This window comes from Rattus norvegicus, chromosome 1, assembly GCF_036323735.1.
Source record: "Rattus norvegicus strain BN/NHsdMcwi chromosome 1, GRCr8, whole genome shotgun sequence".
Taxonomy (NCBI): domain Eukaryota; kingdom Metazoa; phylum Chordata; class Mammalia; order Rodentia; family Muridae; genus Rattus; species Rattus norvegicus.
The window spans coordinates 170492013-170517677 of NC_086019.1; the positions used below are offsets into that span (position 1 = coordinate 170492013).

Genomic DNA, 25665 nt, shown 5'->3' on the forward strand with positions numbered 1-25665 from the left:
CCAGGTGTGGTGGTTAATGCCTGTAATTCTAGAACTAGGGAGACTGTGGCAGGAGAAGCATTGCATTTCAACCCATCCTGAGTAGTCCAATCCGTGTTGCAAAGTGAGACCCTGTTTTAGAAAATTGGAAGTGGGGACAGACGATTGGGATTGGGTCTGAAGAATGTGAGTTTAGTTTTTAACGGTTGGACATGAACATGTCTCATGAGGGGGACAGGCTGGCAATTGAGCAGACAGAGTTTTCACTGGTCAGTAGAGGCTGACTCCACCTTTCCTCACACCGTGCTTCCCTGTAGGCTTAGGTGCTGCTATTTCACTCCGATTGGCAGTGAGCATCTCTCCACTGCTCTTCAGAACAACAAGAGCTTGATCCATCTGGACCTGGGATTTAACAAGCTGGCGGATAGTGGAGTAAAGCTTCTGTGTCAAACCCTTCAGCAGCCAAACTGCAACCTTCAGGAGTTGGAGTAGGTTTTCTGTGACTCTAGTGTTGTGTACTTTGAGCCATGGACTGTCTTTAGAGGGCAGGGGAGACGAAAGGAAGAACTGAGAAATGAGTATCGGAACAAGACTGATACTTCTAATAGACCTGACTCTTCTCTCATTCTGTTGGAGACAAGCTAAAGAAGCCTGCTTGGTTTAAAACAAAACCAAAGCCCACAATTATTATGGCCATCATAATCTGCTTCCCTCAGAGTCCAGAGGCATCAGGGTGAACAAGCAGCTATTTTTGTTGTTGATTGTGCCCTAGTAAATCTGTTGTCTATCAGCTACATCCACAGGTCGAAATTTCTCTACTAGTTTTCCTTTCGAGTGTATTCATTTTTCCAAAAGGTATTTTTTATTTTATTTTATGTGTATGGGTGTTTTTCCTGAATGGATGCCTATGTACCATGTGCATGCCTGGTGCCCATGAAGGCTAGAAGATTCTAGTGCTGGAGACATAGACAGTTGTGAGCCTCCATGCAAGTGCTGGTAATTAAGCTGGGCCCTCTAGAAGAGACAGTACTCGTAACCACTGAACCATCTTTCCATTTCCAGGTTAATATCTGGTAAATAAATTACCAAAGTGAAATAAGACTGAGGTGTCAGTAGTCTCCGTCTACTTTGCAGCTAGATCTTTTCATGATTGAGTCCTTAGAGATATAAACCCTGCATATAGATTTATTTTTATTTTATGGTTATGGAAAGTTTTGCCTGCATGTATGTCTGTGCACCACATGTATGTCTGGTATCCATGGAAGACAAGAGACTTGAGCCCTGCAACTGAAGTTATAGACAACTCTGAGTATCCACGTGGGTACTAGAATTGAACCTAGGTCCTCTGGAAGAACAGACAATATTCTTAACCACTGAGCCATTTTTCCAGCCCTATAATGCCAGCATTTAAACTTCCCTTCAGCTTCTTAGCATACCCAGAAGTGTTGTCCTGACTGGACTGAGTCATGAAAGCTGTTACAGTTTGAATTTGGAAGGTTCCCCAAAAAGTTTAGATTTGAAAACCTTCATTATCCAGAGCTTCTCTGGAGTTGTGATGGAAAGAAACATCACCCACATGGAGCCTGCTTGGAGAAAGCCAGTTACTGTGAGGGCTGTCACTTTCCCCCCACCTGTACTTTCCTTCCCTTTCCTGCTTCTTAGCCTGACATGAAGTGGAATATTACCTACCACACCCTTCTACCATAATGCTCTGCCTCACTTTGGACACTTGAAGTGCCTTATTTTAGGTATTTGGTAACAACTCCCAAATGAGTTTATTATAGCATCTATAACATCTAAGCACCCATCCACATCTTCAGGACAAGATTGTGTGTGTGTCTGTCTGTCTCTGTGTCTGTGTCTGTGTCTGTCTCTGTGTCTGTGTCTGTCTGTCTCTGTGTCTGTGTCTGTCTGTCTCTGTGTCTGTGTCTGTCTGTCTCTGTGTCTGTGTCTGTCTCTGTGTCTGTGTCTGTCTGTCTCTGTGTCTGTGTCTGTCTGTCTCTGTGTCTGTGTCTGTCTGTCTCTGTGTCTGTGTCTGTCTGTCTCTGTGTCTGTCTCTGTGTCTGTCTCTGTGTCTGTCTCTGTGTCGGTCTCTGTGTCGGTCTCTGTGTCGGTCTCTGTGTCGGTCTCTGTGTCGGTCTCTGTGTCGGTCTCTGTGTCGGTCTCTGTGTCGGTCTCTGTGTCGGTGTCTGTGTCTGTGTCTGTGTCTCTGTCTGTGTCTGTGTCTGTGTCTGTCTCTGTGTCTGTCTCTGTGTCTGTCTCTGTGTCTGTCTCTGTGTCTGTCTCTGTGTCTGTCTCTGTGTCTGTCTCTGTGTCTGTCTCTGTGTCTGTCTCTGTGTCTGTCTCTGTGTCTGTCTGTGTCTGTGTCTGTGTCTGTGTCTGTGTCTGTCTCTGTGTCTGTCTCTGTCTGTGTCTGTCTGTCTGTCTCTGTCTGTGTCTGTCTGTCTGTCTCTGTCTGTCTGTGTCTGTCTGTCTGTGTCTGTCTGTCTGTGTCTGTCTGTCTGTGTCTGTCTGTCTGTGTCTGTCTGTCTGTGTCTGTCTGTCTGTGTCTGTCTGTCTGTGTCTGTCTGTGTCTCTGTGTCCGTGTGTCTGTCTGTGTCTCTGTGTCTGCCTCGTCTCTGTGTCTCTGTGTCTGCCTCGTCTCTGTGTCTCTGTGTCTGCCTCGTCTCTGTGTCTCTGTGTCTGCCTCGTCTCTGTGTCTCTGTGTCTGCCTCGTCTCTGTGTCTCTGTGTCTGCCTCGTCTCTGTGTCTCTGTGTCTGCCTCGTCTCTGTGTCTGTGTCTGCCTCTGTGTGCCTCTGTGTATAGTAGATTGATACTGGGGCTTTTACAATTGACCTATACCCCAAGACCTCCAAACTTACTTCAAAAACATATAAAGAGAACAACAAAAATGTGAAATCCTATAGACCTAAAGGTTCCTTGGAGAGGTTTGCATCCATTTTGTTTCTGAGTAACAGCCTGGCTGTCCTGGAACTCTTTGTAGGTCAGGCTGGCCTCAAACTCAGAGAGATCTCTGCCTCTGCCTCTGCCTCCCAATTGTTGGGTTTAAAGGCATGCACCACCAATGCCCAGCAGCATGAGTCGAGTATACCCATTTTTAAAAGAATTATTAATGCCTGGAGAGATGTCTCAGAGGTTAAGAACACTGGCCACTCTGACAAAGGACCAGCACCCACGTGGTGGTGGTTCACAATTGTCTGTACTCCAGCATGGTTTTCTGACTTCCCTGAATACTGGGAGTGCATGTTGTGCAAGTATATCCAGGCAAAACACTTATACATATAAAATAAACTTTTAAATACCTAGGGGGGAATAGAAAAAGCTTTAAAAAAAACATAATATGCACTCAACTTTGTTTATGGGAGACAACTGTTCACAAATTGGTTTCTTTGCTTATTAAGAAATTCCATCTGTTTCTATTGATAGTTAAGCCATCTTAGGTATGTCCTGGGTTGTGTACTAATACATAGAAAAAGAGGTTTAACTGACTGGGCAACACCCTGGAAGAACTTAGCTCAGTTTTGCTACTAAAGAGCTCGCTCTTCCCCTCATGTGTTCTCCATAGGTTGATGGGCTGTGTTCTCACGAGTGAGGCTTGTGGGGATCTGGCTTCTGTTCTTGTGAACAACTCAAACTTGTGGAACCTAGATCTTGGGAACAACATCTTGGATGATGCTGGTCTGAATATTCTGTGTGAGGCTTTAAGGAATCCAAACTGCCAAATTCGGAGGCTAGGGTGAGTTCAGTTTTCTGTTACCAAAAAAAAAAAAAAAAAAAGGACTGGTTGAAGAGGTAATTTTGTATGTGGATAAAAAGCAAATAGTGCTATAGAAGATAAGGTACTTTGAGAAATAAGAATTGAAATTCCAAATATATGGGCCTGTATTTTGTACGCCTTTTGCTATAGAATCTTCACCTTCTTTAGTACATAAATATTATTCTATTGGGGTCCTCCATGCACTGCCATTGTTCAGATATTCCAGTTATCCTTGAATTAATTTTTCATATGAGATAGAAGACTTTACCAATCGTGTTTCTGTAGAATGCCAAGTTCTCTGGACTTTGTAATCTCCTGCCCTTTCTATATGTTCATGTTCATTCAGCTTTAGATCCTCAGAATCTACAGAACCAAAAGTGTAGGAGTGAAACAATTCTTGAAAACTTTCCTCTGACAATCACACATGGTCTGACAACTGTGGCATGCCCATACCTCCATGCATGCACACAGCTCCACATTTAAAATAATGGTTCACAGTAAGATCCAATCCTAGTGGGTTTTGTGTGTGTGTGTGTGTGTGTGTGTGCATGCGCGAGCAAGTGCCCCAAACTCTCCCCCTCTTAAGCTAATCTTCTCAAGGCTCTTGATTGGTTGGTTGGTTGGGTTTTTTTGTTGTTGTTGTTTTGTTTTGTTTTGTTATCTTTATTAACTTGAGTATTTATTTACATTTCAATTGCTATTCCCCTTCCCGGTTTCCGGACCAACATCCCCCTAACCTCTCCCCTTCTATATGGGCTTCCCCTCCCCACCCTCCCCCCATTACCACCCTCCCCCCAACAATCACGTTCACTAGGTGTTCAGTCTTGGCAGGACCAAGGGCTTCCCCTTCCACTGGTGATCTTACTAGGCTATTCATTGCTACTTATGAGGTCAGAGTCCAGGGTCAGTTGATGCATAGTCTTTGGGTAGTGTCTTAGTCCCTGGAAGCTCTGGTTGGTTGGCATTGTTGTTCATATGGGGTCTCAAACCCCTTCAAGCTCTTCCAGTCCTTTCTCTGATTCCTTCAACGGGGGTCCCATTCTCACTTCAGTGGTTTGCTGCTGGCATTCGCCTATGTATTTGCTGTATTCTGGGTGTGTCTCTCAGGAGAGATCTACATCCGGTTCCTGACGGCCTGCACTTCTTTGCTTCATCCATCTTATCTAGTTTGGTGGCTGTATATGTATGGGCCACATGTGGGGCAGGTTCTGAATGGGTGTTCCTTCTGCCTCTGTTCTAAACTTTGCCTCCCTATTCCCTCCCAAGGGTATTCTTGTTCCCCTTTTAAAGGAGGAGTGAAGCATTCGCATTTTGGTCATCCTTCTTGAGTTTCATGTGTTCTGTGCATCTAGGGTAATTCAAGCATTTGGACTAATAGCCACTTATCAATGAGTGCATACCATGTGTGTTTTTCTGTGATTGGGTTACCTCACTCAGGATGATATTTTCCAGTTCCATCCATTTGCCTATGAATTTCATAAAGTCATTGTTTTTGACAGCTGAGTAGTATTCCATTGTGTAGATGTACAACATTTTCTGTATCCATTCCTCTGTTGAAGGGAATCTGGGTTCTTTCCAGCTTCTGGCTATTATAAATAAGGCTGCTATGAACAAAGTGGAGCACGTGTCTTTGTTATATGTTGGGGCATCTTGTGGGTATATGCCCAAGAGAGGTATAGCTGGGTCCTCAGGTAGCTTATGCAGATCCTTTTGCTCAAGAAGGATTTCATTTTCTCTCATCCTTGCTTGCCTGTCAGAAATGCTTTCCTTTGTCCATCAGTCTTTAGATCTACTCTACTTTTCCATAGGCTTATTTTACTATTTTCAAAATTCTTTGGGTTGCTAATCATACATTTCACTTTTCTTTGGTATCACATATATGTAAGGCTACAGTGTCCCCTCAAATCCTTGCATTAGCCTTGTCCTGCACAATTATTTTATACACAGTGGGGTTTTTCTTTTGAAACAGTCTCTCACTAAGTGGTCCTAGCAGGTCTGGAACTCATGATGACTCATCTGCTATTACCTCCCTAGTATTGTGGACCACCAGCCTGACAGGACTGCAAATTTTAAAGTGACTATTACTCAGTGGATTACTGATAGCTTTTTATCTCACAGTGCTTTCTGTCTTAAAGTGTGTTTGGCTGTGGTTCCTCTACCTTGTGTCGTAATCAATGAGACTGTCTCCTTTTCCACACTGCATTTTGCTTTTAGTGTAATCATAGTCACATAGGCAACTCATTTGCATGGACATTGCATTCACATATGCCATTTCCATGTGGGCAGCAATGTTGAAAGTTTAATATCCTCAGCATATATATGTACATGGAATTCTTGAAATAAACAGGAGGTAGAGGTGAAAATTGAATTCAAATTAGTTGGTTGAGAAAACATTGTGTACAAAAAAATGTTTAAATTATTTTGTTGTCTCTGACATTATTAATGGCTTGATCAAGGGCTCTTAATCAGATGGTTAATTATGTCTTCATTCTGACCTGGAGGCAAGTGAGTTTGAAATGTATGATAAAATATATTATAAAAGAATTATCACTATCCTTTCAAAAAAAGTGTTCTTTCTCTCCCCCCTCCTTCCCCCCACCTCTCTCTCTCTCTCGGTGTGTGTGTGTGTGTGTGTGTGTGTGTGTGTGTGTGTGTGTTATATGTGCTTAGAGGCTTAAGGACATCATGTGCCCCACTCTACTGGAGATAGTCCCTCACGATGCTGAAGCTAGGTTTGAAACTAGCAGCAGCCTTAGAAATCCTCCTGTCTCTGCCCTCTACAGTCCTAGGGTTACAGATGTACACATTCAGCCCTGACTTTTTATGTGAGTTCTGGGATTGGAAATGTAGTTCTTATGTTTGCATAGCAAGATTACCATCATCCTGTCTGGTGTTTTCATTTGTATATTTTGTCAACTTGGCACAAGCTAGAGTTACCTGAAAAGAACTTCAATTGAGAAAGTTTCCATCAGATAGACCTATAGTCAAGTTTTGTCAAGCATTTTCTTATTACATGTAATGTATTTGTTTTTATTGTGCATGTGGTGTCTTGCCTGCATGTTTTCTGTGTGAGGGTGTTGTGTCCCCTGGAACTGCAGTTACAGACAGCTGTGAGCTGCCATGTGGGTGCTGGCAATTGAACCCCAGGTATCCTTAGAAGATCAGGCAGTGCTTTTTTTTTTTTTTAATTATAATCTGGGTGTGGTATTGCACACCTTTTTTTTTTTTTTTTGGTTCTTTTTTTCTGGAGCTGGGGACCGAACCCAAGGCCTTGCGCTTCCTAGGTAAGCGCTCTCCCACTGAGCTAAATCCCCAGCCCCCAGGCAGTGCTTTTAAGCACCGAATCTTATTCATCTTGATTAATGATTTATGTGGGAAGGCCCAACTTATTGTGGATAATATTACCCCTGGGCAAGTAACCCTGACTTGTATAGAAAAGCAAGGAAGCTATGGAGAGCAAGCCAGTAAGCTGCATTCTTCCATGGCTTCTGCTTCATTCAGTCCCTGCTCTCAGATTCCTGCCTTGAGTTTCTGCCCTGATTTCCTCCAGTGTGATGTGGAAGTTTAAGACAAAAAAATCCCTTTCATCCTCAAATTGCTTTTGGTTATCATGTTTTATCACAGCAATTTGAACCCTGATGAAGGCACCTACTGAACAATCTCCCCTAGCCCCTGGATGTATGCTTACATAAATGACACTATGCTTGAAGCCTTGTTATTTCTTGCCTTTTAAGGACTCAGTACCAAGCTTTATTAAAAATTTTCTATTTATATATTTTAGTTTATCCATAGATGAAGATTTCAACTGTTTGGGGCTGCTGAGATAGTTCAGTAAGTAAAGGGGCTCATCTCATTGTGCAAATAGAATTTGATCCCTGTAATCCCTCAAAAGGCTTTAGAGGTAGAAAATGGATTTCACAAAGATGCCCTCTGACCTCACAATGTATTCAATAGCACATATGCCGACAGACAGACATGCGCACACACACACATACCTCTTAAGTATTTTATAGTATTATGCTTGCATAATTTCATGGACTTGTAATTATGCATTGTAATTAATGTCAGAAGGGGATATGTTTAACCCATAAATTTCTAATTATGTGAGTTCCTGTAGTTCGTGTATTCACTCTAGCTATATTCATATCTTTTTAAATTCTAATATCTTCCAAAGATCACAGATATCTTTAAGTGCTTGTTGATGCCATAAAATAAAGTCATTTGTCCTTTTGTCTCTTTCCCTATAGATTGGAAAACTGTGGTTTAACCCCTGGTTGCTGTCAGGATCTCTTAGATCTCTTATCTAACAACCAAAGTGTGATACAAATGAACTTAATGAAGAATTCCCTTGATTATGAAGCAATTAGGAATTTATGTAAAGTCTTGAGGTCTCCAACATGCAAAATGGAATTTCTAGCGTAAGTCTTGAATTGCTTCTTGGATGCTCTATGTCCTATGTTGAGAGATTTAGGTACCCATTCTTTCATTGATGCCCTCAGAATCAACATGCTGCACTTTGATAGATTGGTCTGGAACCAGACTACCTCTGTTTGAGTTCTGGCCCGACCCCTGGTTAACTTGGGGTATTTACTGGTATCTCAAACTGACCTGTAAAGTGGATAAATGGTAAAAATCTGTCCTCGAGGCTATTCCAAGGATCTATAAGACTTGAGACTGACAGTGTCCAGTATAATTAACCAGAATGTATTGGTTGTTTTCCTCCTGAGAAGAGGATCCCACAAGTCCTTGTTAATTGTACTCTATATGCCAATTCTCGTTGCAGCATCTCCAATTCCCACTCCCCATCAATGTTAAATCCCTTATGTTACCAAAGCCTTGTTTCCTCTCCTGAAGTTTTAGAAGGTAGAAAAGATGTTCATTTATTTTCTCAGGTTGGACAAAAAGGATTTATTCAAGAAGAAAATCAAGAAATTTCTAGTCGATGTAAGAATTAATAATCCACATTTGGTCATTAGGCCACAGTGTCCTAATACAGAAAGTGGGTGCTGGTGGCAGTATTTCTGAAGAACGTGATGTGCCTTTAAAAACTTTAAAAACCTATCTTTCAAGTGGCAGTCTTTAACTTGTGAGAAATACTGTTTATATCAAGAAGCACTGAACTGCATTCCAGTAGGGATAGAGTACACACGTCTCTGTAAAATGTTTGTTGGGTTTCACACAGAGGTTGAGAAAGTAAAGCAAAACACATAAAATACTGTGTCACGTTTTTATTGACTATGAAGCTTAAAACCCTGGGAAATAAAGAAATGAACTGGATGTGGGACTTGACTCAGTTAGGGTTACTATTGCTCTAATGAAATACCACCACATCCAGAAGCATCTTGTTGGGGAAGGGTTTTCTTTTCTCATTTCCATGTAATGGTTCGTCATCAAAGCAGAGAGGAGAAGGACCTCACACCGGGCAGGAACCTGGAGGCAGCAGATGCAGAGGCCATAAGGGAGTACTCCTTACTGACTTGGCTGAACATGGCTTGCTCAGCTTTCTAATAGAACCTAGGGCCACCAGTCCAGGTATGGTACCACAATAGGCTGAGCACTCCCGCATCAAGTACTGAGAAAATGCCATATAGCTGGGTCTTAAGGAGGCATTTTCTTGATTGAGGATGGGGGTCAAGACTAAATGTTCATGAGTCTTGGTTTCCCACAGCCCTGTCTAAGTTCATAACTATGCTCTAGTTTATTAAGAGTGGCATCCATTCCAAAAACAAGGGGACCTACATAGATAAAAGAAACCTTATTAAGGTTCAAAGCACACATTGCACCTCACACAATAATAGTAGGAGATTTCAACACCCCACTCGCATCAATAGACAGATCATGGAAACAGAAATTAAACAGAGACGTAGACAAACACAAGTTATGAACCAAATGGACTTAACAGATATTTATAGAACATTCTATCCTAAAAGAAAAGATATACCTTCTCACCACCTCATGGTACTTTCTCCAAAATTGATCATATAATCTGGCAAAAAAACAGGCCTCAACAGGTACAGAAAGGTAGAAATAATCCCACGCGTGCTATCAGACCACCAAGGGCTAAAGCTGGTCTTCAATAACAATAAGGAAAGAACGCCCACATAAACATGGAAGTTAAACAATGCTCTACTCAATGACAACCTGGTCAAGGAAGAAATAAAGAAATTAAAGACTTCTTAGAATTTAATGAAAAAGAAGGTACAATAATACCCAAACATATGGGACACAATGAAAGCTGTGCTAATAGGAAAATTCATAGCTCTGAAAGAAACAAAGCATATGTCAGCAGCTTGACAGCACACGTAAAAGCTCTAGAACAAAAAGAAGCAAATACACCCAGGAGGAGTAGAAGGCAGGAAATAATCAAACTCAGAGCTGAAATCAACCAAGTAGAAATGAAAAGGACTATATACAAAGAATCAACAGAGCCAAAACCTGGTTCTTTGAGAAAATCAAGATAGATAAACCCTTAGCCAGACTAACCAGAGGACACAGTGTGTCCAAATTAACAAAATCAGAAATGAAAAGGCAGACAACAGAATCAGAAGAAATTCAAAAAAATCACCAGATCCTACTACAAAAACCTATATTCAACAAAACTTGTAAATCTGGAGGAAATGGACAATTTCCTTGACAAATACCAGGTACCGAAGTTAAATCAGGTACAGATAAGCCATTTAAACAACCCCATAATCCATGCTTATCACCCTGTACAAAGCTTAAGTCCAAGTGGATCAAGCACCTCCACATCAAACCAAATACACTCAAACTAATAGAAGAAAAACTAGGGAAGCATCTGGAACACATGGGCAGTGGAAAAAATTTCCTGAACAAATCACCAATGGCTTATGCTCTAAGAACAAGAATCGACAAATGGGATCTCCTAAAACTGCAAAGCTTCTGTAAGGCAAAGGACACTGTGGTTAGGACAAAACGGCAACCAACAGATTGGGAAAAGATCTTTACCAATCCTACAACAGATAGAGGCCTTATATCCAAAATATACAAAGAACTCAAGAAGTTAGACCGCAGGGAGACAAATAACCCTATTAAAAAATGGGGTTCAGAGCTAAACAAAGAATTCACAGCTGAGGAATGCCGAATGGCTGAGAAACACCTAAAGAAATGTTCAACATCTTTAGTCATAAGGGAAATGCAAATCAAAACAACCCTGAGATTTCACCTCACACCAGTGAGAATGGCTAAGATCAAAAACTCAGGGGACAGCAGATGCTGGCGAGGATGCGGAGAAAGAGGAACACTCCTCCATTGTTGGTGGGATTGCAGACTGGTACAACCATTCTGGAAATTAGTCTGGAGGTTCCTCAGAAAATTGGACATTGAACTGCCTGAGGATCCAGCTATACCTCTCTTAGGCATATACCCACAAGATGCCCCAACATATAAAAAAGACACATGCTCCACTATGTTCATCGCAGCCTTATTTATAATAGCCAGAAGCTGGAAAGAACCCAGATGCCCTTCAACAGAGGAATGGATACAGAAAATGTTGTACATCTACACAATGGAATATTACTCAGCTATCAAAAACAATGTCTTTATGAAATTCGTAGGCAAATGGTTGGAACTGGAAAATATCATCCTGAGTGAGGTAACCCAATCACAGAAAAACACACATGGTATGCACTCATTTGTAAGTGGCTATTAGCCCAAATGCTTGAATTACCCTAGATGCCTAGAACAAATGAAACTCAAGACGGATGATCAAAATGTGAATGCTTCACTCCTTCTTTAAAAGGGGAACAAGAATACCCTTGGCAGGGAAGGGAGAGGCAAAGATTAAAACAGACACAGAAGGAACACCCATTCAGAGCCTGCCCCACATGTGGCCCATACATATACAGCCATCCAATTAGACAAGATGGATGAAGCAAAGAAGTGCAGGCCGACAGGAGCCGGATGTAGATCGCTCCTGAGAGACACAGCCAGAATACAGCAAATACAGAGGCGAATGCCAGCAGCAAACCACTGAACTGAGAATAGGAGCCCTGTTGAAGGAATCAGAGAAAGGACTGGAAGAGCTTGAAGGGGCTCGAGACCCCATATGTACAACAATGCCAAGCAAACAGAGCTTCCAGGGACAAAGCCACTACCTAAAGACTATACATGGACTGACCCTGGACTCTGACCTCATAGGTAGCAATGAATATCCTCTTAAGAGCACCAGTGGAAGGGGAAGCCCTGGGTTCTGCTAAGACTGAACCCCCAGTGAACTAGATTGTTGGGGGGAGGGCGGCAATGGGGGGAGGATGGGGAGGGGAACACCCATAAAGAAGGGGAGGGGGAGGGATTAGGGGGATGTCTGCCCGGAAACCGGGAAAGGGAATAACACTCGAAATGTATATAAGAAATACTCAAGTTAATAAAAAAAAACCCATAACTCCCAAAGAAATAGAAGCAGTCATTAAAAGTCTCCCAACCAAAAAGAGCCCAGGTCCAGATGGGTTCAGTGCAGAACTCTTTCACACCTTCCTAGAAGACCTACCAATACTATCCAAAGTATTCCACAAAATTGAAACAGAGCTACCAAATTCCTTCTATGAAGCCACAATTACTCTTACACCTAAACCACACAAAGACCCAACAAAGAAAACTTCAGACCAATTTCCCTTATGAATAGTGATGCAAAAATAATAAAATTCTTGCAAACCAAATTCAAGAACACCTCAAAACAATGATGATCAAGTAGGCTTCATCCCAGGTATGCAGGGATGGTTTAATATATAGAAACCCATCAATGTAATCCACTGTATAAACTAAAAGATAACAACCACATGATCATTTCATTAGATGCTGAGAAAGCATTTGACAAAATTCAACACCACTTCATGATAAAACTCCTGGAGAGAACAGGAATTCAAGGCCCATACCTAAACATAATAAAAGCCATTATACAGCAAACCAGTCGCTAACATTAAACTAAACATTAACATTAAACAAAAGAGAAACAAGCTGAGAAAGAAATGAGGGAAACGACACCCTTCATAATAGTCCCAAACGATATAAAATACCTTGGTGTGACTTTAACCAAGCACATGAAAGATCTGTATGATTAGAACTTCAAGCCCCTGAAGAAAGAAATTGAAGATCTCAGAAGATGGAAAGATCTCCCGTGCTCGTGGATTGGCAGGATTAATATAGTAAAAATGGTCATTTTACCAAAAGCAATCTACAGATTCAATGCAATCCCCATCAAAATTTCAATCCAAATCTTCAGAGAGTTAGAACAATTTGCAAATTCATCTGGAATAACAAAAAACCCAGGATAGCTAAAACTATTCTCAACAATAAAAGGACTTCCGGGGGAATCACTATCCCTGAACTCAAGGAATATTACAGAGCAATAGTGATAATAACTGTATGGTATTGGTACAGAGACAGGCAGATAGACCAATGAAATAGAATTGAAGACCCAGAAATGAACCCACACACCTGTGGTCACTTGATTTTGACAAAGGAGCCACAACCATCCAATGGAAAAAATATAACATTTTCAGCAAATGGTGCTGGTTCAGTTGGAGATCAGCATGTAGAAGAATGCAGATCGATCCATGCTTATCACCCTGTACAAAGCTTAAGTGCAAGTGGATCAAAGACCTCCACATCAAACCAGATACACTCAACCTAATAGAAGAAAAAGTGGGGAAGAATCTCGAACACATGGGCACTGGAGAAAACTTCCTGAACAAAACACTAATGGCTTATCCTCTAAGATCAAGAATCGACAAATGGGATCTCATAAAACTACAAAGCTTCTGTAAGGCAAAGGACACTCTTGTAAGGACAAAACAGCAACCAACAGATTGGGAAAAGATCTTTACCAATCCTATAACTGATAGAGGGCTTATATCCAAAATATATAAAGTCACGAAGTTAGACTGCAGGGAGACAAATAACCCTATTAAAAAATGGGGTTCAGAGCTAAACAAAGAATTCACAGCTGAGGAATGCCAAATGGCTGAGAAATACCTAAAGAGATGTTCAACATCTTTAGTCATAAGGGAAATGCAAATCAAAACAACCCTGAGATTCCACTTCACACCAGTCAGAATGGCTAAGATCAAAAACTTCAGCAACTGCAGATGCTGGCGAGGATGTGGAGAAAGAGGACACCTCTCCATTGTTGGTGGGATTGCAGACTGGTACAACCATTCTGGAAATTAGTCTGGAGGTTCCTCAGAAAATTGGACATTGCATTACCTGAGGACCAGCTATACCTCTCTTGAGCATATACCCAAAAGATGCTCCAACATATAACAAAGACACATGCTCCACTATGTTCATAGCAGCCTTATTTATAATAGCCAGAAGCTGGAAAGAACCCAGATGCCCTTCAACAGAGGAATGGATACAGAAAATGTGGTACATCTACACAATGGAATACTACTCAGCTATCAAAAATAATGACTTTATGAAATTCATAGGCAAATGATTCATAGGCAAATGAATGGAACTGGAAAATATCATCCTGAGTGACTTAACCCAATCACAGAGAAACACACATGGTATGCACTCGTTGATAAGTGGATATTAGCCCAAATGCTCGAATTACCCAAGATGCACAGAACACATGAAACTCAAGGATGATGAAAATGCAAATGTTTCATTCCTTTAAAAGAGGAACAAGAATACCCTTAGCAGGGGATAGGGAGGCAAAGTTTAGAACAGAGGCAGAAGGAACACCCATTCAGAGTCTGCCCCACATGTGGTCCATACATATACAGCCATCAAACTAGATAGGATGGATGAAGCAAAGAAGTACAGGCTGACAGGAACCGGATGTAGATCTCTCCTGAGAGACATAGCCAGAGTACAGCAAATACATAGGCGAATGCCAGCAGCAAACCACTGAACTGAGAATGGGACCCCCGTTGAAGGAATCAGAGAAAGGACTGAAAGAGCTGAAGGGGCTTGAGACCCCATGTGAACAACAAGGCCAAGCAACCAGAGGTTCCAGGGACTAATCCAATACCCGAAGTCTATACATGGACTGACCCTGGGCTCCAAATTCATAGGTAGCAATGAATAGACTAGTAGGGGCACCAGTGGAATGGGAAGCCCTTGGCCCTGTCAAGGCTGGACCCCCAGTGAATGAGATTATTGGGGGAAGGGCGGTAATGTGGGGAGGATGGTGAGGGGAACACCCACATAGAAGGGGGGCGGTTAGGGGGATATTGGCCTGGAAACCAGGAAAGGGAATAACATTTGAAATGTAAATAAATAATACCGAAGTTAATAAAGATGGGGGGAAAAAGTTATACACAGAACCACCACATTGTTTCAGAAAAGCCAAGTTCCAGTGTATGAGAATGGACCAAACGGTAGGAGGTATTATGAGATCAAAAAAGAAAGGAGGCAAACCGGCAGGATTGTACAAAACACAGCTTACTGAGGTCACATAGGCAAATTGATTTTAAGCAACAGTGATATTGCTATATCCCCGTTTCCCAAGGCAAATAACTGAGATGAAGGTGGGCCATGACCAACCAGAATATACTTTGGCTTTCTAAAAAAAACAATAATATATCCAATGTCAATTAAGAAACAGCCCGGGCATCAGAGGCCTGCAAAGCACATTTAGCTATGTTAACAACGTAGTCCTGTAAGGTGGAAGATGTACCAGGTCACCTGGCAGTTACTACCCAGATGGTGGCCATCTTATGAAGCTGTATTCCCACACATGTGGCAAAGGTATGTATTTGTTTATTTGCTTAGTATATTTTCAGAGCAACTGAAAGCAGGTACTCAAACAGGCTCCTTGTTCGCCCATGCTCATAATGCATTACTCACCATAAAGTGCACATTCCACAAACGGTGGGAGCAACTCAAGTGCCAATAAATGGATGAACAGATAAAAGGGTGACTCGTGCAACTCGTGATTTTATTTAAATGAACAGAACTGACATATAATGTGGATGGAAGTATTACCCTAAGTAAAATAAGAATAAAGGACAAGTATCTACTTAAGTGAGATAAGGCAAATACATAGAGAAAAAGTAGGGTTGGGATCCTAGGGTTGAGTGCCAGGGAAATGAGGAGTTCATAGGGATTCGGGAGCTTTAGAAATGGATCTTGGCAATGGCTGCACATTTTAAATGAATAAAATTAGTGAGACTTCATCGACGTATACAGTTAGCTCAGATGGCATGTTTTCTGTGTTTAGCACAGCAAAGAAAGCAAACAAAACAAAAAACAAACAAAAAAGAGTGGCATCTATATGTGTGCTGAGTACTGCCAACATCAAAGTCACTTGAGCCTTTAAATGTAGATTTATATAGACTCCATACTAGAATCAATGAACAAGAATATGGGGTGAATCTCCATAAGTGAGATTTTAAGTAACTTCTGAGTAGTTGAGAATCACTGGTTTAGGTAGATGTCAGAATACTATTCTGCAATGAGTACTTTGTAGCCTCCTGTTCAAAAGAGTTGCTTAATTTTAAGAGGACATAGAATTTTGAAAATAAAACTAAAAAGATTAATTTGATAGAATGGCACAGTAGTTATCTGTGAAAGATTGTTAGGGGCTATTTAATAAAACTGTAGAACAAACCATTGCAGAACTGTGTGGTGGCGGGGGGTGGGGTGGGGGGAGTGATTTGGAGCCAGGTGTGGTGGGTGCATGCCTTTAATACTCAGCACTTGGGAAGAAAGGGCATGGGAATCTCTGGGTTCAAGTTGAGCCTGATCTACAGAGTGAGTTCCAGGCCAGCAATGTTACATGAGACTGTGACTCAATAAACTAATTCTTGATATGGCAAATGAGAAGTCAGCAAGGGCTCAGCCAAGCATTTTCCTCTACATGGTATCATGTGTGGCTCATTGGTGGTACTGAGTGGGAATGCTCTGAAAGCCAGTTGGGAGGATGGCTAGAAACCTGATATTAAAGTGCTGCAAGGCATCTGTGTCTGTGAGTTGGAACACATTAAGCTCTGCCCTAGGAGTGCTAACAAAGCTCTGTGGATGAGATTGAAGTGAGTAGCTACAGGGAGGGCACTCAGAAGAAAGCCTACTCATGGAAGTGGAGGAGAGATGTTAAGGGTAGGGACAGGGTGACTAAGAGCGAGTGGGAAGGGTTGAGACCTGAGGGGCAGGACCTCTGTTGGAGGTGGTAAGTGTACTGGGAACAGAGTGTTAGCCTTGAGCAAACAGCAGAAGGAAGCCAAGAGCAAGTCTGCAGAGGAAGAGGCACATACTGCTTCCTTGAGACAGGAGCACAGCCAGCCACTGATGGATTTGCTGCAGCCTTGAGTCTCTAGACTCAGAATGGAGCAGAGCAGGCAGCCCCAGCCAGGTTTCCATTGCCACCAAGCAGGACCTTGGACAGCACTTTTGTAGTTTCCCTCAGTTTTAAAGGGCAACTTGCCATTTAAAGATCCTGGGATTAGAACCTGAAGGAAACGGACCAGATAAACAGTTCTCTGCACCCAAATCCCGTGGGAGGGAGAGCTGAACCTTCAGAGAGGCAGACAAGCCTGGGAAACCAGAAGAGACTGCTCTCTGCACACACATCTCGGACGCCAGAGGAAAAAGCCAAAGACCATCTGGAACCCTGGTGCACTGAAGCTCCTGGAAGGGGCAGCACAGGTCTTCCTGGTTGCTGCCGCTGCAGAGAGCCCGTGGGCAGCACCCCACGAGCGAACTTGAGCCCCGGGACCACAGGTAAGACCAACTTTTCTGCTGCAAGAAAGCTGCCTGGTGAGCTTGGGAAACAGGGAAGCAGAATTCCTCTAGGACCGGGCACGTTCTGTGTTTACGGGAAGTCCCACACCCCCGGATCCTGGCCCGCAGCAGCTCTCTGCCCCCAGACCCTGTGAGAGAGAGACCCAACCGCCTGGTCAGGTGGGCATTCCTGAGGCTGCAGAGCGGAAGAGACCACCAACACTGCTCACCCCTGCCCACATCCCTGGCCCAAGAGGAAACTGTATAAGGCCTCTGGGCTCCCGTGGGGGAGGGCCCAGGAGCGGCAGGACCCCTGCTTGAGACACCACCAGAACCTGAAGGAAACAGACCGGATAAACAGTTCTCTGCACCCAAATCCCGTGGGAGGGAGAGCTGAACCTTCAGAGAGGCAGACAAGCCTGGGAAACCAGAAGAGACTGCTCTCTGCACGCACATCTCGGACGCCAGAGGAAAAAGCCAAAGACCATCTGGAACCCTGGTGCACTGAAGCTCCCGGAAGGGGCGGCACAGGTCTTCCTGGTTGCTGCCACTGCAGCGAGCCCGTGAGCAGCACCCCACGAGCGAACTTGAGCCTCGGGACCACAGGTAAGACTAACTTTTCTGCTGCAAGAAAGCTGCCTGGTGAACTCAAGACACAGGCCCACAGGAACAGCTGAAGACCTGTAGAGAGGAAAAACTACACGCCGGAAAGCAGAACACTCTGTCCCCATAACTGACTGAAAGAGAGGAAAACAGGTCTACAGCACTCCTGACACACAGGCTTATAGGACAGTCTAGCCACTGTCAGAAATAGCAGAACAAAGTAACACTAGAGATAATCTGATGGCGAGAGGCAAGCGCAGGAACCCAAGCAACAGAAACCAAGACTACATGGCACCATCGGAGCCCAATTCTCCCATCAAAACAAACATGGAATAGCCAAACACACCAGAAAAGCAAGATCTAGTTTCAAAATCATTTTTGATCATGATGCTGGAGGACTTCAAAAAAGACGTGAAGAACTCCCTTAGAGAACAAGTAGAAGCCTACAGAGAGGAATCGCAAAAATGCCTGAAAGAATCGCAAAAATCCCTGAAAGAATTCAAGGAAAACATAAATAAACAAGTAGAAGCCCATAGAGAGGAGACACAAAAATCCCTGAAAGAATTCCAGGAAAACATAAATAAACAAGTAGAAGCCCATAGAGAGGAGACACAAAAATCCCTGAAAGAATTCCAGGAAGACACAATCAAACAGTTGAAGGAATTAAAAATGGAAATAGAAGCAATCAAGAAAGAACACATGGAAACAACCCTGGATATAGAAAACCAAAAGAAGAGACAAGGAGCTGTAGATACAAGCTTCACCAACAGAATACAAGAGATGGAAGAGAGAATCTCAGGAGCAGAAGATTCCATAGAAATCATTGACTCAACTGTCAAAGATAATGTAAAGCGGAAAAAGCTACTGGTCCAAAACATACAGGAAATCCAGGACTCAATGAGAAGATCAAACCTAAGGATAATAGGTATAGAAGAGAGTGAAGACTCCCAGCTCAAAGGACCAGTAAATATCTTCAACAAAATCATAGAAGAAAACTTCCCTAACCTAAAAAAAGAGATACCCATAGACATACAAGAAGCCTACAGAACTCCAAATAGATTGGACCAGAAAAGAAACACCTCCTGTCACATAATTGTCAAAACACCAAACGCACAAAATAAAGAAAGAATATTAAAAGCAGTAAGGGAAAAAGGTCAAGTAACATATAAAGGGAGACCTATCAGAATCACACCAGACTTCTCGCCAGAAACTATGAAGGCCAGAAGATCCTGGACTGATGTCATACAGACCCTAAGAGAACACAAATGCCAGCCCAGGTTACTGTATCCAGCAAAACTCTCAATTAACATTGATGGAGAAACCAAGATATTCCATGACAAAACCAAATTTACACAATATCTTTCTACAAATCCACCACTACAAAGGATAATAAATGGTAAAGCCCAACATAAGGAGGCAAGCTATACCCTAGAAGAAGCAAGAAACTAATCGTCTTGGCAACAAAACAAAGAGAATGAAAGCACACAAACATAACCTCACATCCAAATATGAATATAACGGGAAGCAATAATCACTATTCCTTAATATCTCTCAATATCAATGGCCTCAACTCCCCAATAAAAAGACATAGATTAACAAACTGGATACGCAACGAGGACCCTGCATTCTGCTGCCTACAGGAAACACACCTCAGAGACAAAGACAGACACTACCTCAGAGTGAAAGGCTGGAAAACAACTTTCCAAGCAAATGGTCAGAAGAAGCAAGCTGGAGTAGCCATTCTAATATCAAATAAAATCAATTTCCAACTAAAAGTCATCAAAAAAGATAAGGAAGGACACTTCATATTCATCAAAGGAAAAATCCACCAAGATGAAGTCTCAATCCTAAATATCTATGCCCCAAATACAAGGGCACCTACATACGTAAAAGAAACCTTACTAAAGCTCAAAACATACATTGCACCTCACACAATAATAGTGGGAGATTTCAACACCCCACTCTCATCAATGGACAGATCATGGAAACAGAAATTAAACAGTGATGTCGACAGACTAAGAGAAGTCATGAGCCAAATGGACTTAACGGATATTTATAGAACATTCTATCCTAAAGCAAAAGGATATACCTTCTTCTCAGCTCCTCATGGTAGTTTCTCCAAAATTGACCATATAATTGGTCAAAAAACGGGCCTCAACAGGTACAGAAAGATAGAAATAATCCCATGCGTGCTATCGGACCACCACGGCCTAAAACTGGTCTTCAATAACAATAAGGGAAGAATGCCCACATATACGTGGAAATTGAACAATGCTCTACTCAATGATAACCTGGTCAAGGAAGAAATAAAGAAAGAAATTAAAAACTTTTTAGAATTTAATGAAAATGAAGGTACAACACACCCAAACTTATGGGACACAATGAAAGCTGTGCTAAGAGGAAAACTATAGCGCTAAGTGCCTGCAGAAAGAAACAGGAAAGAGCATACGTCAGCAGCTTGACAGCACACCTAAAAGCTCTAGAACAAAAAGAAGCAAATACACCCAGGAGGAGTAGAAGGCAGGAAATAATCAAACTCAGAGCTGAAATCAACCAAGTAGAAACAAAAAGGACCATAGAAAGAATCAACAGAACCAAAAGTTGGTTCTTTGAGAAAATCAACAAGATAGATAAACCCTTAGCCAGACTAACGAGAGGACACAGAGAGTGCGTCCAAATTAACAAAATCAGAAATGAAAAGGGAGACATAACAACAGATTCAGAGGAAATTCAAAAAATCATCAGATCTTACTATAAAAACCTATATTCAACAAAACTTGAAAATCTTCAGGAAATGGACAATTTCCTAGACAGATACCAGGTATCAAAGTTAAATCAGGAACAGATAAACCAGTTAAACAACCCCATAACTCCTAAGGAAATAGAAGCAGTCATTAAAGGTCTCCCAACCAAAAAGAGCCCAGGTCCAGACGGGTTTAGTGCAGAATTCTATCAAACCTTCATAGAAGACCTCATACCAATATTATCCAAACTATTCCACAAAATTGAAACAGATGGAGCCCTACCGAATTCCTTCTTCGAAGCCACAATTACTCTTATACCTAAACCACACAAAGACACAACAAAGAAAGAGAACTTCAGACCAATTTCCCTTATGAATATCGACGCAAAAATACTCAATAAAATTCTGGCAAACCGAATTCAAGAGCACATCAAAACAATCATCCACCATGATCAAGTAGGCTTCATCCCAGGCATGCAGGGATGGTTTAATATACGGAAAACCATCAACGTGATCCATTATATAAACAAACTGAAAGAACAGAACCACATGATCATTTCATTAGATGCTGAGAAAACATTTGACAAAATTCAACACCCCTTCATGATAAAAGTCCTGGAAAGAATAGGAATTCAAGGCCCATACCTAAACATAGTAAAAGCCATATACAGCAAACCAGTTGCTAACATTAAACTAAAGGGAGAGAAACTTGAAGCAATCCCACTAAAATCAGGGACTAGACAAGGCTGCCCACTCTCTCCCTACTTATTCAATATAGTTCTTGAAGTTCTAGCCACAGCAATCAGACAACAAAAGGAGGTCAAGGGGATACAGATCGGAAAAGAAGAAGTCAAAATATCACTATTTGCAGATGATATGATAGTATATTTAAGTGATCCCAAAAGTTCCACCAGAGAACTACTAAAGCTGATAAACAACTTCAGCAAAGTGGCTGGGTATAAAATTAACTCAAATAAATCAGTTGCCTTCCTCTATACAAAAGAGAAACAAGCCGAGAAAGAAATTAGAGAAACGACACCCTTCATAATAGACCCAAATAATATAAAGTACCTCGGTGTGACTTTAACCAAGCAAGTAAAAGATCTGTACAATAAGAACTTCAAGACACTGAGGAAAGAAATTGAAGAAGACCTCAGAAGATGGAAAGATCTCCCATGCTCATGGATTGGCAGGATTAATATAGTAAAAATGGCCATTTTACCAAAAGCAATCTACAGATTCAATGCAATCCCCATCAAAATACCAATCCAATTCTTCAAAGAGTTAGACAGAACAATTTGCAAATTCATCTGGAATAACAAAAAACCCAGGATAGCCAAAGCTATCCTCAACACTAAAAGTACTTCAGGGGGAATCACTATCCCTGAACTCAAGCAGTATTACAGAGCAATAGTGATAAAAACTGCATGGTATTGGTACAGAGACAGACAGATAGACCAATGGAATAGAATTGAAGACCCAGAAATGAACCCACACACCTATGGTCACTTGATTTTTGACAAAGGAGCCAAAACCATCCAATGGAAAAAAGATAGCATTTTCAGCAAATGGTGCTGGTTCAACTGGAGGGCAACATGTAGAAGAATGCAGATCGATCCATCCTTATCACCCTGTACAAAGCTTAAGTCCAAGTGGATCAAGGACCTCCACATCAAACCAGACACACTCAAACTAATAGAAGAAAAACTAGGGAAGCATCTGGAACACATGGGCACTGGAAAAAATTTCCTGAACAAAACACCAATGGCTTATGCGCTAAGATCAAGAATCGACAAATGGGATCTCATAAAACTGCAAAGCTTCTGTAAGGCAAAGGACACGGTGGTTAGGACAAAACGGCAACCAACAGATTGGGAAAAGATCTTTACCAATCCTACAACAGATAGAGGCCTTATATCCAAAATATACAAAGAACTCAAGAAGTTAGACCGCAGGGAGACAAATAACCCTATTAAAAAATGGGGCTCAGAGCTAAACAAAGAATTCACAGCTGAGGAATGCCGAATGGCTGAGAAACATCTAAAGAAATGTTCAACATCTTTAGTCATAAGGGAAATGCAAATCAAAACAACCCTGAGATTTCACCTCACACCAGTGAGAATGGCTAAGATCAAAAACTCAGGTGACAGCAGATGCTGGCGAGGATGTGGAGAAAGAGGAACACTCCTCCATTGTTGGTGGGATTGCAGACTGGTAAAACCATTCTGGAAATCAGTCTGGAGGTTCCTCAGAAAATTGGACATTGAACTGCCTGAGGATCCAGCTATACCTCTCTTGCACATATACCCAAAAGATGCCTCAACATATAAAAGAGACACGTGCTCCACTATGTTCATCGCAGCCTTATTTATAATAGCCAGAAAATGGAAAGAACCCAGATGCCCTTCAACAGAGGAATGGATACAGAAAATGTTGTACATCTACACAATGGAATATTACTCAGCTATCAAAAACAATGTCTTTATGAAATTCGTAGGCAAATGGTTGGAACTGGAAAATATCATCCTGAGTGAGCTAACCCAATCACAGAAAGACATACATGGTATGCACTCATTGATAAGTGGCTTTTAGCCCAAATGCTTGAATTACCCTAGATCCCTAGAACAAACGAAACTCAAGACGGATGATCAAAATGTGAATGCTTCACTCCTTCTTTAAATGAGGAAAAAGAATACCCTTGGCAGGGAAGGGAGAGGCAAAGATTAAAACAGACACAGAAGGAACACCAATTCAGAGCCTGCCCCACATGTGGCCCATACATATACAGCCACCCAATTAGACAAGATGGATGAAGCAAAGAAGTGCAGACCGACAGGAGCCGGATGTAGATCGCTCCTGAGAGACACAGCCAGAATACAGCAAATACAGAGGCGAATGCCAGCAGCAAACCACTGAACTGAGAATAGGTCCCCCGTTGAAGGAATCAGAGAAAGAACTGGAAGAGCTTGAAGGGGCTCGAGACCCCAAAAGTACAACAATGTCAAGCAACCAGAGCTTCCAGGGACTAAGCCACTACCTAAATACTATACATGGACTGACCCTGGACTCTGACCCCATAGGTAGCAATGAATATCCTAGTAAGAGCACCAGTGGAAGGGGAAGCCCTGGGTCCTGCTAAGACTGAACCCCCAGTGAACTAGACTATGGGGGGAGGGCGGCAATGGGGGGAGGGTTGGGAGGGGAACACCCATAAGAAAGGGGAGGGGGGAGGGGGATGTTTGCCTGGAAACCGGGAAAGAGAATAACACTTGAAATGTATATAAGAAATACTCAAGTTAATAAAAAAAATAAAAAAAATAAAAATAAATAAATAAATCTACAATGCATAAATAAAAACATTGCTGTATATATATTAAGAAATAAATTTCTCATTCATTAAAAAAAAAAAAGATCCTGGGGTTCACTGAACTGAGAATAGGACCCCTCCCTTGAAGGAATCAGAGAAAGGACTGGAAGAGCTTGAAGGGGCTCGAGACCCTGTATGAACAACAATGCCAACCAACCAGAGCTTCCAGGAACTAAGCCACTACCCAAAGACTATACATGGACTGACCCTGGACTCTGACCTCATAGGTAGCAATGAATATCCTAGTAAGAGCACCAGTGGAAGGGGAAGCCCTGGGTCCTGCTAAGACTGAACCCCCTGTGAACGTGATTGTTGGGGAGAGGGTGGCAAGGGGGGGAGGATGGGGAGGGGAACACCCATAAAGAAGGGGAGGGGGGAGGGGGATGTTTGCCCGGAAACCGGGAAAGGGAATAACACTCGAAATGTATATAAGAAATACTCAAGTTAATAAAAAAAAAAATGTTGGAAATCTGAGAAGAAATGAGTACAAAAAAAAAAAATCCTGGGGTTCTTATGAACAACAATGCCAAGCAACCAGAACTTCCAGGGACTAATTATACATGGACTGACCCTGGACTCTGACCCCATAGGTAGCAATGAATATCCTAGTAAGATCACCAGGGGAAGGGGAAGCCCTTGGTCCTGCTAAGACTGAACCCCCAGTGAACGTGACTGTTGGGGGGAGGGCGGCAATGGGGGGATGATGGCGAGGGGAACACCCATAAAGAAGGGGAGGGGGAGGGATTAGGGGGATGTTTGCCCGGAAACCTGGAAAGGGAATAACACTCGAAATGTAAATAAGAAATACCTAATTTAATAAAAAAAAAAAAAAGAAAAGACTTCCCATGCTCGCAGATGAGAAGAGAGAATATTGTGAAAATGATGAAATTACCAAAGTGATCTACAAGCTCGGTGCAATCTCCATAAAAATACCAATAGCATTCTTTACAGAGCGAGAAAAAAAATCCGAGAACTCATCCGGAAGTCACTGAAAAGTCAAAGCTGTCCAAAGCAGAAGAGGCAGAGCTGGAAGCAGCACAGCGCCTGAGCTCAAGTTAGTTACAGAGCAATAGAGACAAACCAGCAGCGTTGTACCGGCACAGAAGCAGACACAGAAACCCAGGGAACACAGCGGAGGACCAGAAGTAGACTTGCACAGCTCAAGTCACCTTTGTCAACCAAGATGTCAAATGCTTACATTAGAGAAAAGTCAACCTCTTTAACAAATGGTACTCAGAAAAGTGACTTTCCACACGTACAAAATGGAACTAGATCTCTCTCTCTCTCTCTCTCTCTCTCTCTCTCTCTCTCTCTCTCTCTCTCACACACACACACACACACACACACACACACACACACCCTGCAAAAACATAAATTCACGATGGATCAAAGATGTTAATATGACACCTATGACTCTAAAACTGCTAGAGGAAAACATAGGTAAAGATATTTCAAGAAATAAGCATGAGAGAAGACCCTGAAAAATGTCAGTAGCACAGGAAGTAACTCAAAGAATTGACAAGTGGAATTTA

General features: G+C 42.1%; 1 protein-coding gene across 1 annotated transcript in view; it reads left to right on the forward strand.

Moving 5' to 3' along the window:
- The window catches only part of Nlrp14 (NLR family, pyrin domain containing 14), a 28007-nt gene extending 19057 nt beyond the window's left edge, over positions 1-8950 (forward strand). Inside the window, exons 8-11 of the mRNA XM_063280975.1 lie at positions 297-467; positions 3546-3716; positions 7985-8155; positions 8630-8950. Of these exons, the coding sequence (XP_063137045.1) occupies positions 297-467; positions 3546-3716; positions 7985-8155; positions 8630-8762 (646 nt within the window). The 3' untranslated portion in view covers positions 8763-8950. The remainder of the gene's footprint in view (positions 1-296; positions 468-3545; positions 3717-7984; positions 8156-8629) is intronic.
- The last annotated feature ends 16715 nt before the right edge of the window (positions 8951-25665 follow it).